The following is a 15,107-nucleotide window of genomic DNA, read 5'->3' on the forward strand; positions in this document are numbered from 1 at the left end:
TGATTAGTTAAAATTTAGTGTATTTTACGCTAATATTCATCATTTTAATACACATAAAAAAGCGACCGACTAATAATTTATTCAACGATTAATAAATATCTTATCTTACAGATGGTGCCCCCACGATTAGATAGTTTAGGTCGTGTAGTCGAACAACCGGCTGATACATGGGAGCCTCGTAGCGGTGTCGCTTTAGCTTTGAAAGAACTCGCACCGCTGTTGACTCCACAATCCGTGTATGATCTGACTACTTTTTTTGTTCCTGTCGGTCTTGGAGACCGTAATGCTGAAGTGCGTAAGAACATGTTGGCCGCTGCTCTTGCTGCTGTTGATCTACATGGAAAGGTATATTTTATTATTACGATTTAAATTACACGCATATTAATAATACTACAGGAATGTTCATTTAATTTTGTAAAATCCTTTCGATACAACTAAATAATTCATCTGATAATCGTTTTGTGTTTTATTAACTTTTTCCTATCGCAATGAATAAAAAATTTTTATTTGTAACAAGTACTTACATAGTTACGCTATTTCTCTACATAGTCGCCACTCCGATTTAGACATTTGTCGTAGCGCGGTACCAACTTTCCAATACCCTCGTCATAGAACGGAGCCAACTGTGTTTTTATGAGAATGCATCCACTGTTTGGATTGTTCTTTTGTTTCTTCAGTTTCAAAATGGACCCGTGTCTCTTCCCGTATGACAATTTTGTTCAAAAAATCTTCTCCTTCTTTGTGGTAGCGCTGGAGAAATATTAGGGAGGCGTCCATTCTCATTGTTTTGTGACGGTCGGACAGCATCTTGGGAACCCATCTCGTAAACAGTTTGTGGTACTGAAGTCTCTCACTAACAACGGCGTAGAGAGCCGACCTTGAAATTTCAGGAAATGAATCGCTCAATACAGATATTGTGAACCGACGATTTTCTCGAATCGTCTCATCCACTCGCTCAATGAGATCATCGGTTGACACTCGCTTCCTTCCCTGACCGCCTGCATCATAAACATCTGTACGTCCTGCTTTAAACTTCCTGCACCGTTGTAGCACTTTGCTATCGCTCGTTGAAGTTTCACCGTACACATTCATCGATGAATTTCTGCCGCATTACACCCCTCAGGCTGAAGAAATCGAATTACCGCACGCACTTTACACTTGGCGGGAGATGCTATTGTTGTAAACAAAGTGACGCGGCGTGATTGAAGGCCATACTAGAGACGCTGCGCAACACATATGCGTGAAGGTTCATCCGATTTTTGCGCGGGTTTTTATTTCACGACCGATCGGACCTTTAAAAAAGACCATCGTACAATACCGATCGATCGACGTGCCAAACTTGTTTACGGTTTCATTAGTTTATCGTTTATTATAGCGGTTTTTAAATGTCTTAAAGACAAAGAGGAAAAAATTCATTTTTATCTATTAATTATACAATTTTTAATTTGCGTTTGTAAAACTTGTTACTTTAAAATTACTTACTTTGTCAACGATCGCATCGTAGGAACGGAATGGAACGCAAAGGTGGTAGGAGCGGGAGTTTCACAAATTCTCCCTTTGAATCGCAGAACCTGGACAGTGTCACTCGCTGCTGTACGATTCTATAATCGGGCATGTTTAAGGGTTTATTTTTAATGACATGTCTAAGTTTTATTATATTTTATGTACAAATTTATTAGCATTCCATATTCGTTTGTACCAGCGTTCTCGAACCCATTTTTGGGTCCGACTGTAGGAGGCTAGGCTTTTAAAACCTGACCTCCTGACGTAATTCCCCTTCAGACCGTCCACTGAAGTCCTTTCGGTGGTAACGTTTCATAGGCTAGCAGGAATACGCCACAACGGGGCACTAACTATAAGGAGGGAGCAATGGCGTCCCCTTCTGTGGAGGAAGTCGCAATTACTGATTTAATTTAATTTATTTAATTGTAAGTATTTTTAAGGACATTACATTGTATCTTAAATTTACTTTATTTTTTGTTTTAGGAAACCGTTAATAGTTTGCTTCCAGTTTTTGAAGATTTCCTTGATAAAGCACCTGATTCTGGTAGTTATATTGATGGGTTGTCTCGCTAGACATTTGGATAGGGACGATCGTAAAATTAAACCGATTGTCGGTAAACTAATCGATGCATTATCAACACCTTCACAACAGTTCAACAATTCCTCTTCTATTTACCATTAATTTTATTTACATAGTTAATATGGTTTTATAAAATGAATGCGAGTCAGAAGATCATTTAAAAAAAAATTTTAGTTACAAATTTTTTGCGTTGTTAACCACTAATCTACAAACTATTTGTGTAGATGATCAGACAGGTATTTTACGGACAGGTGGACCACAGACCAAATAGTCTGTGGTTATTAATAGACCTCTCGGAAAGTTTATTGAATCTGCTTAATTAAACGGTAATGTATTAAATATACTATGAAACGATCAGTTTGAAATGGATAGTGTAGTGTTGTTTTATCGTCTTAAATCCATAACTAAATGTACTGCAATCTTGAAGATTTTGTGAATTATATTTGTATGCGTGTATTTTTTCTGAGCCCATTTTAGCCGGTTTTACATGTGTCATTTTTGTATCTGTATTACAATTGTTTAAGAATAAAAAAGCAGTTTGAAACAACTTACGAGATGATGAATTTTGCACGAAGTATAATTTAGTAATTGCCAACACCCGATTTAAAAATCATAATAGAAGAATATACACTTGGAAAAAGCCAGGCGATACTGCAAGGTATCAGATAGATTATATCATGGTTAAGCAAAGATTTAGAAATCAACTCGTTGACTGCAAAACTTTCCCTGGAGCAGACATTGATAGCGACCGTAATTTGGTGATAATGAAATGTAGATTGGGGTTTAAAAACCTGAAGAAAAGGTGTCAGATGAATCGGTGGAATTTAGAGAAGCTTGAGGAAGAGGAGGTAAAGAATATTGCAAGAGGTCTGAGTAAAAAAAAAAAGTAAGAAAATGTAGAAGAAGAATGGGAGAATGTTAAAAAGGAAATTCTTAAATCAGCAGAAGCAAAATTAGGCGGAATAAAGAGAATCGGTAGAAAACCTTGGGTTTCAGACGATGTATTGCAGCTGATGGATGAACGTAGAAAATATGAGAATGCTAGTGATGAAGAAAGTAAAAGGAACTATCGAAAATTAAGAAATGCTATAAACAGGAAGTGCAAACTAGCGAAAGAAGAGTGGATTAAAGAAAAGTGTTCAGAAGTGGAGAGAGAAATGAACATACATTGGTAAAATAGACGGAGCATACAGAAAAGTTAAGAAAAATTTTGGGTTACATAAATTAAAATCTAATAATATGTTAAACAAAGATGGTACACCTATATATAATACGAAAGGTAAAGTCGATAGATGGGTGGAATATATTGAAGAGTTATACGGAGGAAATGAATTAGAAAATGGTTTTATAGAGGAAGAAGAGGAAATTGAGGAGGATGAAATGGGAGAAACAATACTGAGATCTGAATTTAAGAGAGCATTAAAAGATTTAATTGGCAGAAATGCTCCTGGAATAGACGGAATACCTGTAAAATTACTGCGCAGTGCAGGTGAGGAAGCGATTGATAGATTGTACAAACTGGTGTGTAATATTTATGAAAAAGGGGAAGTTCCATCAGATTTCAAAAAGAGTGTTATAGTCATGATACCAAAGAAAGCAGGGGCAGATAAATGTGAATAATACAGAACAATTAGTTTAACTAGTCATGCATAAAAAATCTTAACTAGAATTCTATACAGAACAATTGAGAGGAGAGTGGAAGAAGTGTTAGGAGAAAACCGATTTGGTTTCAGGAAAAGTATAGGGACAAGGGAAGCAATTTTAAGCCTCAGATTAATAGTAGAAGGAAGATTAAAGAAAAACAAACCGACATACTTGGCATTTATAGACCTAGAAAAGGCATTCGATAACGTAGACTGGAATAAAATGTTCAACATTTAAAAAAAATTAGGGTTCAAATACAGAGATAGAAGAACAATTGCTAACATGTACAGGAACCAAACAGCAACAGTAACAATTGAAGAACATAAGAAAGAAGCCGTAATAAGAAAGGGGGTCCGACAAGGTTGTTACCTATCTCTGTTACTTTTTAATCTTTACATAGAACTAGCAGTTAATGAGGTTAAAGAACAATTTAGATTCGGAGTAACAGTACAAGGTGAAAAGATAAAGATGCTACGATTTGCTGATAATATAGTAATCCTAGCTGAGAGTAGAAAGGATTTAGAAGAAATTATGAATGGCATAGATTAAGTCCTAAGTAAACGTGGCCTTCCTACACAATTTTTTTCCTTCTACCTGTCCCTCCAATATTAAAGCGACTATTCCAGGATGCCTTAGTAACCTCTCTTCTTTTAACTATATTTTTTCAAATGCATCTTTCTTCATCTATTTGCCACAACACCTCTTCATTTGTCACTTTATCCACCCGTCTGATTTTTAACATTCTCCTATAGCACCGCATTTCAAAAGCTTCTAATCTTTTCTTCTCAGATACTGAGATTGTCCATGTTTCACTTCCATATAAAGCGACACTCCAAACATACACTTTCAAAAATCTTTTCCTGACATTTAAATTAATTTTTGATGTAAACAAATTATATTTGTTAATGAAGGCTCGTTTCGCTTGTGCTATTCGGCATTTTATATCGCTCTTGCTTCGTCCATCTTTAGTAATTCTATTTCGCAAATAACAAAATTCTTTTACCTCCATAATCTTTTCTCCTCTTATTTTCACATTTAGTGGTCCATCTTTAAAATTGACACCGTACATAACCAGTTCCAAGGTACATGATCTGAAAAGGTTAATGAAAAATGTACAAAAAAATTTTTTGTTCGGATGGATCCATACAAATATTATTGAATATCAGTATTTTACGGGAGTTGTGTACCCGATAAAAATCTACTTTACTGGAGGACGAAAAGTAACCAAATAAAAATTATTTTTTTATAATTTTCAACTACTTCATGCAGCCACTTTTTTTTTATAAGACCCTTTATTTTTAAGAAACTCCTAAAAATATGCGCTTAAAATAAGTCATGCTTAAATGTCTCAAAAATAACCAATCTTTAAAACAGTTTTCATCATACTGGGGAAAAATTTGGACCCACATTTTATGCGCTGAAAAAATGAAATTGTTTTCATAATTAATTTACAAAGCGAGATCACTTTTAATAAATAAATAAAAAAGTGACCTTCCGATAAATATATATATGTATATGTTGAGTTGTTATTCAGAATCAGATTTTGTTTATTTGTGATAGGTACAAGAAGCGGTTGCAAATTGTTTGCCACCGTTAGTGCCGGCGATGAAGGAAGATGCTCCTGCTTTAGTTCAGAAATTATTACGTCAGTTATTAGAATCTGAAAAATATGGTGAAAGAAAAGGTGCCGCGTACGGGTTAGCTGGACTTGTTAAAGGAATGGGTATATTGGTTTTAAAACAGTTGGATATTATGAGTACTTTAACTAATACCATACAGGATGAGAAGAATTATAGGCGACGTGAAGGTACGTACTTTTCATTTACACATATATATATTTTTTCAATCTTGTTAAACACCCCCAACATCCCCGGCCTCCGCCATTAGGCGATGCGCAGGAATGTCGGAGTGTCGTGGCAGTTGACTGCTCCCCCTGTCTTCCCTTTTCTGTGGCGTCGCATCGGGGTACTCTCAGTTTCATCAAGATGCAGTAGCCCTCTCTTCTGGACGACCACTACATCCGTCCACTGAGGGGCTACCCTTCCCGTCCCTATATTAGGTTGTCGGCTCTCACACCTGAGAGTCCCAAATGCATCATCGGAGCACCCCAACTGACCTTCAATCTTGCATATGAAGGAGCCAAACCGCCTCTGCATCCAGGCTTCCTCCATGGCTCTGCACGCCGACCACGATTCGCTCCCTGTCCTTTTTTTTTTCACACCCATCCGCAGGACACATCACAGGTGATAAAACACACTAACTCACACCACCGCTTAGCCGCCATCAGGAAAACGCAGTTAAGCTTAGTAACACACCCATGCAGAAAATACATAATGAATAAAAGTCTACTCTTCCCATCTGTCTCATTTTTCGGCTTTGTCACCGCTGGTCGTGGCCTTCCTACACACGATCGCAGTGATCGTGTTTGCAATCCCACCAGCAATAGAAACACAAAAACATATACAAAAGAAATGAAATACACACTTCAATAAAATAAAATTAGGTAAACACAGTAACTTCCCGCTGCTGCGGCAGTTCTCGTCGTAGTCAGCCACCACTATCACGTTGGCTGCGATTGCACTCCTCAACCGGCAGCAAACACACAAAACAACTCGATAAAATGAAATAAAATAAGATAAAATAAAACACAATCAGGACAATATTGAAGAACCTTCCCTTCAGTTGCAGCCCATCACGTTGGTGTCTGAACTTATTCCTCCTTCCACAATCAGCAGGCTCGTTCGCTGTGACTGCCCTCGTAGCCGTTAGCAGGAACGGAAACACAATCAATAAAATAAAATAATACCACAATCATACAATACAAGGAAAATACATAATAAATGAAACCCACACTTCATGTTGTCTCTTCGGCGATGTCACCTCTAGCCTTGGCCCTCCTGCACACGGTCGAAGCGATCGTGCCTGTCATCTCGAGCCGGCCGCAGAGTACCAACCACAGTGACAATGGAGACAATGAATTCACAATACAATACAACACAAAAATAAAATATATAATAGAAGAAACACACAGTATACTCGCTAGGGACATTGCTGCTTACCCGCGCCTATAAGTCTTCTCCCCACTATGTTCCGAATTCCTCCTTCATCTTCATGATGCTAGCCACCATGCTCTGTACCACCTCCCATTTTACTACTCTATTAAAAAAAACATATATATATATATATATATATATATATATATATATATATATATATATATATATATATATATATATATATAAATAAGTATAAAAAAAGTATCATAAATAAGTGCATATTAGATCCAAATTGAAAAAGTTCAGATTTATGTGATTTTAGTATGAAAAACTTATAAAATTTATAAAATAAATTTTGTTTGTATAAAAACAAATTTTATGATTTACGCTTTTTAATATTGGTTAAAAGATCTTATTGATTGTTGGGAAATTTTTAAACTGAAGCACAAAAAGGTCCTTTCTTTTAGTGAAAAAATTATTTTTTTGTAGGCCAAAATATTGTACTGTATAATGCAAAAATAGTTACAGTTATGCAATCTGATAAAGTTAGGCATTGTAAATACTGATGTATACTGATGCATTGTAAATTGCTGTATATACGAGAGTTATTTTTTTTTCAAGGTCCGATCGGTCACAAAATTAAAACCACAGTGCAAGTAAAAAAAATTTTATTTGTAACAAATACTTACATAGTTACGCTATTTCTCTACATAGTCGCCACTTCGATTTAAATATTTATCGTAGCTTGGTACCAACTTTCCAATACCCTTGTCATAGAACGGAGCCGCCTGTGTTTTCAGCCATGTTTCTACGCTGGTCAGCAGCTTGATGTCTGTGCCAAAACTTTGTCCTCCTAGCCGGTGTTTCATGTGCAAGCAAAGAGGTGAAAATCGGATGGAGCCAAGTCTGGTCTGTATAGTGGGTGATCAAACACTTCTCGACGAAAACGCTGCAGGAGTTTCCTTGTTACAGCTGCAGTGTGCGGCCGAGCATTGTCGTGGAGAAAGACAGTGCCTGATGACAACATTCCTCTCCGCTTATTCTGAATCGCCCTTCGTAGAAGTCGTTGAAGAGTCATGCAATGTGAGGCTGCAGTGATGAATTTCAGCTGCATTACACCCCCTCGGCCTGAAGGAATCGAATTATCGCGCACGCACTTCACACTTGGCGGGAGATGCTATTGTTGTAGACATGTTTACGTGGTAGCTGCCTGTTCAGAACTAAACAAAGTGATGCGGCGTGATTGAAGGCCATACTGGAGACGCTGCGCAACACATGCGCAAAGGTTCATCTGATTTTTGTATGGGTTTTTATTTTGCGACCGATCGGACCTTGAAAAAAAATAACCCTTGTGTGTGTATATATATATATATATATATATATATATATATATATATATATATATATATAGATTATATATATGTATATATAAAAAATAACCCTCATGTGTATATATATATAGATTTTTTTCTGTAAACAAAATATTCATATAAAATTGTTACGTGCAGTATAATTAATATGTTTTGAAGCATGTTTTACAGTTATCACATGATAAGCTTTTTCATGACCTCTGCTCACCTGATGTGAAAGCATGATAACATTTAACGTAACATAATCCTTTAACACCACCTTTCCGTGCGTGCATCATCGAGTTAATGAATCGCCACTTATTGCTATATAACTTTAATTTTTCACACCAAATATACGAAGGTATAATAATTATTTATTTTGTTGCAGGCGCTCTTTTTGCATTTGAAATGTTGTGTCACATGTTGGGACGTTTATTTGAGCCGTACATAGTTCACGTTTTACCTCATTTGTTACTTTGTTTTGGCGATGGAAGTCAGTATGTTAGAGATGCCACCGACGACTGCGCCCGTGTTGTTATGAGTAAATTATCGGCGCATGGTGTTAAGTTAGTATTACCTTCGTTATTAGCTGCATTAGAAGAGGATTCTTGGCGTACTAAAACAGGTTAGAATGTGTATAATTATATATATATATATATATATATATATATATATATATATATATATATATATGAGTAAAATATTTTATAAAAATGGTTTCCAAAGTTATTATATTAAAGTGGTGCGTAAAATATTTTGTTCGATATAATATAAAGAATCTACACCACCTATTTTCTTTCAGCAAATGTTTCACTGTATTCTCTCTAAAGAAAAACCCAGATACAGTAGTATATACATGGACTGGTCAAAACAGAATGATACCGTTGCATACGCATTTATTGTTAATAATCGAACCTATATGTTTGGTCTACCTAGTATTACGAGTGTCTTTACTGCTGAATTATACACCATAAGTAAGACTGTGAATGTCATTAACCCTAATTATCGTCATATCCTTGTTGTATGTAGCGACTCGTGTAGAGCCTTAGAAAATTTTTATTCCACACATCCTATTGTCACCAAATTCAGTGTTGCCATGGGGCTCCTCTTGCAGAAAATCTCGTCGTGAGGAAGCGGTCCTTTGCCGGTTACGATTAGGACATACGAGGATCACACGCGAATACCTAATGTCAGGAGAAGCCCCATCCCTATGCACATGATGCAACTGCCGCATGACTGTGCACCACATTCTCGTGGACTGCATATGTTATGCGGTGTTGCGTCGTCAGTTTAATCTACCTAGAAATATCTAGTAATATCTTGTGCAATAATAACGGAATTTTGGACCGGATGTTTCTCTTTTTGTATAGTACCAGGTTACTGCAAAAAGTTTAATATCATATATATTTTTCTGTTAGAAGAGTTTTTTTTGATAATTTTAATCTTTACTTTCAATTTTGATTTTCTCGGTTCTATGTATTTAATTTTACTATCCCGGGAGGGGACCTTTTGCACAACCCATCGGAATTAGGTAAGTTTTATATAGTTTCTTTATTCTATTATTTTAACTTTTATATTTTATCGACTTCGTCTCTGGTATTAGTTTTGAGTTTTATTTTGCCTTCTTGGCACGTTTTAATAAATTTTTATTATACGATTAATATTACATTTACATAATAATAATAAACTTTATTATTTTGGAGATATTTCAGCGTTTTATTAATAAAATTCCGGGCGATAACGCCCAGGCGTTTTTCCCCCACAAAAAAAAAAAAAAAAGAGTTGAATTATCGCAACACACAAGTGAGTTTCTGCTGGATCTCTAGCTAGTGAACCTGCAGATTCAATTGCTAAAGACACATATATTCAACCACCCTTTACTACCCGTTTAGTGTTGTGTCCTTCAATGTAGTTCTCCTCTGATTGCACACACTTATTCCAGTGCTTCTGCCATTGATGGTAACAATTCTGAAACTCATCTTCTGTAATATCCTCAAAGACCCTCGTCACAGTTCCAAGACACTTGTTTATGAAGTCTTTCCAAAATTTCTTTGTACAAATATCGGTTAACTGTTTGTCCAGGAGGCACCCACTCTTTATGAACAATTCCCTTGGAATCGAAGAAGCACACAAGCATACATTTCACTTTTGACCTTGAGATGCGAGCTTTTTTTGGTTTGGGTGATGATCCCTTTGAGTACCATTGCGAACTTTGGCGTTTTGTCTCTGAATCGTATTGAAAAAACCAACCTTCATCACCAGTGATAACACGGCTCAACAAATCTGGATTTGTTGAGCCGTGTTATCAAATTTCATTTCCGTTTGCTGTAACAGATCGGCTGCCACATTTTTCCGTGTTTCTCGCTGTTGTTGTGTGAGATTTTTGGGGACAATTTTTGCACAAATCTTTCTCATACCAAGATCTTCAGTTAATATTAGCCGAACCGTTTCTCGATCAATGTTGAGTTCTTCTGCAATCATTTTCACGGATAATCTTCAATCAGATACGATTTCACGCACTCTGGTCAAGTTTACATCTGTCCGTGAGGTTGATGGTCGTCGACTGCTGTCTTAATCTTCAACATTCGTTCTGCCTTCACTAAAAATTTTATGCCACCGAAAAATTTGAGCTCTTGACATAACCTCCTCTCCAAAAGCCTTTTAATGCTTACCGTAAGTTGTCGTCGCGTTTCAACAGATTTAACGCAAAAAGAAATGGCATACCGTTGTACAATATATTGCGGTTTCATTTCTGTGAGGAGAGACACAAACACGTGTTCACTTATTACAGCACAACTCACGACCGTGCATCAATGTGCCGCTTGGACTAGAAGTAGCGTATAGACCAAGGTCAATGATGGTGTGCCTATGCAAGGTGCAGGGTTGCCACATCTTGTAAAGAAAAATCAGTCTCATTACTTTATTGTTGCACCTCGTATAATTTATTTTTATTAATTATTTACACTTAATTTATTTGAACTGATGGTGAAAGAAACTAATAGATCCATCAGCCAATCAATATTTAAATGCAAATAGAGATAGGCTGTTTGAATCATACTGAAAATGGAAAAATATTACCATTTCTGAAATGAAAGGTTTTATAGCTTCCATACTGAATATGGGGATAATTAGAGAACCTAGTCTTAAGAGTTACTGAAATACAGTATCATCACAGGCAATCCCTTGGTTTGGTAAAATGTTTTCAGCGCACCATTTTAGAATTATTTTGAAATTTTAAAGCATAGATGTTACAAAAATTTCAATAACTCTGTAAATAATATGCAATTTTAAGTGAAAATTTTTTTATTTTGTTCACAAATAATTTTAGTTTTTATGAACAGTGATACATTAGATATAAATAGCAAGGATTTTTTTTCAAATAAAGAACAAATTCAGTATTTAAAAAAAAAAAGAAAAGTAGAATTTTATTTTTTATATAATTAATCAAGGATGTAACACCATTTTGGATCCCAGCACCATAATCTACATAATTTACTGAGTAATTACAATTTTTTTCATAATTTTATCTCGTGTATATTGTTATTTCTGTGGCATTTCTATCAAACATCTTTTTCTGGACCACTGAATGTGAAAATAGGAGGAGAAAAGATTATGGAGGTAGAAGAATTTTGTTATTTGGGAAGTAGAATTACTAAAGATGGACGAAGCAGGAGCGATATAAAATGCCGAATAGCCCAAGCTAAACGAGCCTTCAGTAAGATAATTTGTTTACATAAAAAATTAGTTTAAACATCAGAAAAAGATTTTTGAAAGTATATGTTTGGAGCGCTGCTTTATATGGAAGTGAAACTTGGACGATCGGAATATCTGAGAAGAAAAGATTAGAAGCTTTTGAAATGCGATGCTATAGGAGAATGTTAAAAATCAGACGGGTGGATAAAGTGACAAATGAAGAGGTGTTGTGGCAAATTGATGAAGAATGAAGCATTTGGAAAAATATAGTTAAAAGAAGAGACAGACTTATAGGCCAACATACTAAGGCATCCTGGAATAGTCGCTTTGATATTGGAAGGACAGGTAGAAGGGAAAAAATGTGTAGGCAGGCCACGTTTGGAATATGTAAAACAAATTGTTAGGGATGTAGGATGTAGAGGGTATACTGAAATGAAATGACTAGCACTAGATAGGGAATCTTGGAGAGCTGCATCAAACCAGTCAAATGACTGAAGACAAAAAAAAAATCTTTTTCTGAAAAATTTGCTTGAGGCTTTTAACTAGTACTTACAAAATAGGCTTCAGGTCGTAAGGGTTCATTTTCACGATGGAATCAAATTATTGAAAGATTTTTCTTTTTTTAGTAGGATGACATGATAATATGACAACTTTTTATCATTCCTGGATGACGGTATTAATATGTATTTTTCATTAGCTCTTTTATATTGTATAATTTTTTTTAGGATGGTAATATTTTATAACTATTATTATTATTATTATGTTTTACTTTTCATTGAACAGGTTCAGTAGAGTTGCTGGGTGCAATGGCTTATTGTGCTCCTAAACAGCTGTCTTCATGCCTTCCAAGTATCGTACCAAAGTTAATCGGAGTGCTAAGCGATTCGCATATCAAAGTGCAAAAAGCTGGTGCTCAAGCGTTGAAACTTATTGGTTCGGTTATTAGAAATCCTGAAATTCAAGGTATGTAATAATAATACAATTTAACTGTACGTACATTCAATTTTTCGTTTGAAATTTCATGTTTATTATTAGTTTTATGTCATGATACCAAATAAAGCATGGGCAGATAAATGTGAAGAATACAGAAGAATTAGTTTAACTAGTCATGCATCAAAAATCTTAACTAGAATTCTATACAGAAGAATTGAGAGGAGAGTGGAGGAAGTGTTAGGAGAAGACCAATTTGGTTTCAGGAAAAGTATAGGGACAAGGGAAGCAATTTTAGGCCTCAGATTAATAGTAGAAGGAAGATTAAAGAAAAACAAACCAACATACTTGGGCATTTATAGACCTGGAAAAGGCATTCGATAATGTAGACTGGAATAAAATGTTCAGCATTTTTAAAAAATTAGGGTTCAAATATAGAGATAGAAGAACGATTGCTAACATTTACAGGAACAGTAATAATTGAAAAACATAAGAAAGAAGCCATAATGAGAAAGAGAGTCCGACAAGGATGTTCCCTAACTCTCTTACTTTTTAATCTTTACATGGAACTAGCAGCCAATGATGTTAAAGAACAATTTGGATTCGGAGTAACAGTACAAGGTGAAAAGATAAAGATGCTACGATTTGCTGATAATATAGTAATTCTAGCCAAGAGTAAAAAGGATTTAGAAGAAACAATGAACGGCATAGATGAAGTCCTACGCAAGAACCATCGCATGAAAACAAACAAGAATAAAATAAAAGTAATGAAATGTAGTAGAAATAACAAAGATGGACCGCTGAATGTGAAAATAGGAGGAGAAAAGATTATGGAGGTAGAAGAATTTTGTTATTTGCGAAGTAGAATTACTAAAGATGGATGAAGCAGGAGCGATATAAAATGCCGAATAGCACAAACGAAACGAGCCTTCAGTCAGAAATATAATTTGTTTATATCAAAAATTAATTTAAATGTCAGGAAAAAATTTTTGAAAGTATATGTTTGGAGTGTCGCTTTATATGGAAGTGAAGCTTGGACAATCGGAGTATATGAGAAGAAAAGATTAGAAGCTTTTGAAATGCGGTGCTATAATAGAATGTTAAAAATCAGATGGGTAGATAAAGTTACAAATGAAGAGGTATTGCGGCAAATAGATGAAGAAAGAAGCATTTGGAAAAATATAGTTAAAAGAAGAGACAGACTTATACTAAGACATCCTGGAATAGTCGCTTTAATATTGGAAGGACAGGTAGAAGGAAAAAATATTGTGTAGGCAGGCCACATTTGGAATATGTAAAACAAATTGTTAGGGGGATATACCGAAATGAAACGACTAGCACTAGATAGGGAGTCTGCCAGAGCTGCATCAAACCAGTCAAATGACTGAAGACAAAAAAAAAAATTAGTTTTATGTGCGATAACAGTTTTTGTTGGCTTATACTTGTTATTTATGCAGAGATAACTTTTAAGTTCCATTTCTACACATCTGCTCTTTTTGAGTTTAAGAATGTATTTTGTGACTGCTAATCAATATGCAGTTTCACATAGTCAAGTTAAGTTGAAATGGTTTGTGAACGGAATTGTCAATGGCTATCTGATGCTTAATTTTATTGTTCATGTGGTTTATCTGTTTGTCAGTTTTTTCTTCAGATGTTGATTTTGATTATAGAATCAAATTCTAGCTAATAGTTGGATCATAAAATAAAATAAATAACCAATCCGTCTTGAATCAAAGTTTGTTCTTTTAGGAGTGTTTTAAAGGAGAAACTTCAGTTGTATGTATTCTTATTAAAGAATGTTGTGATATTATTATGTTGAACACAATTTTAATCCTATTTAAGCTTCCTGGGGATGGATTTAACTAAAAGATATCCTGAATTGAGCTTGGTGTAAATACTCGTGATAAATTTCAATATTTCATCTCGACTGAAACAAGATAACAGTGGTTATGAAAAATTGAAAAGCAAATCTTTCGACTGTAAGAAAGAAAAATTCGGTTTTGATAGTAACTTGCTACCTAAGTGAACCCCATCCCTCATAGGTAAAAGTTAAAACGTTAATTTAACTTCTTTGGTATTGTTAATCAAAATAATTTTTGCTCATTTTCTCAGATCCCATCCTTGGAATGATTAAACTGTTTTGCATTTGTTTTATACCCGCTTAGGGTATGAGGTATTCATTCAGCAGTACTTTTCTACGTAGAGGAAAATCCAAATCAAGTTTCAAGCTTTGTGATTCCAGACCCTCTTTTTAAAAATTAACTCAATACATTCGAAATCAAAATGATGTTTGCTTACTTTTCTTAAAATCTTTGTCAGAAATAATTAATTCCCAAAAAAAAAATCACGGGTGTATAGCTGTTCAGATAATGAAAGAATTGATGGGACGAACACTTTCCCATTTATAAGAAT

The 15,107-nt window shown here is 35.1% G+C and overlaps 1 protein-coding gene across 1 annotated transcript in view; it reads left to right on the forward strand.

Moving 5' to 3' along the window:
- Nucleotides 1–2,307: 2,307 nt before the first annotated feature.
- LOC142330959 (stalled ribosome sensor GCN1-like) overlaps nt 2,308–15,107 on the forward strand; it is a 74,353-nt gene continuing 61,553 nt past the window's right edge. Inside the window, exons 1-5 of the mRNA XM_075376424.1 lie at nt 2,308–2,319; nt 5,288–5,534; nt 8,461–8,697; nt 12,549–12,728; nt 14,861–14,868. Of these exons, the coding sequence (XP_075232539.1) occupies nt 2,308–2,319; nt 5,288–5,534; nt 8,461–8,697; nt 12,549–12,728; nt 14,861–14,868 (684 nt within the window). The remainder of the gene's footprint in view (nt 2,320–5,287; nt 5,535–8,460; nt 8,698–12,548; nt 12,729–14,860; nt 14,869–15,107) is intronic.

This window comes from Lycorma delicatula, chromosome 10 (assembly GCF_047948215.1).
Source record: "Lycorma delicatula isolate Av1 chromosome 10, ASM4794821v1, whole genome shotgun sequence".
Classification (NCBI taxonomy): Eukaryota; Metazoa; Arthropoda; class Insecta; order Hemiptera; family Fulgoridae; genus Lycorma; species Lycorma delicatula.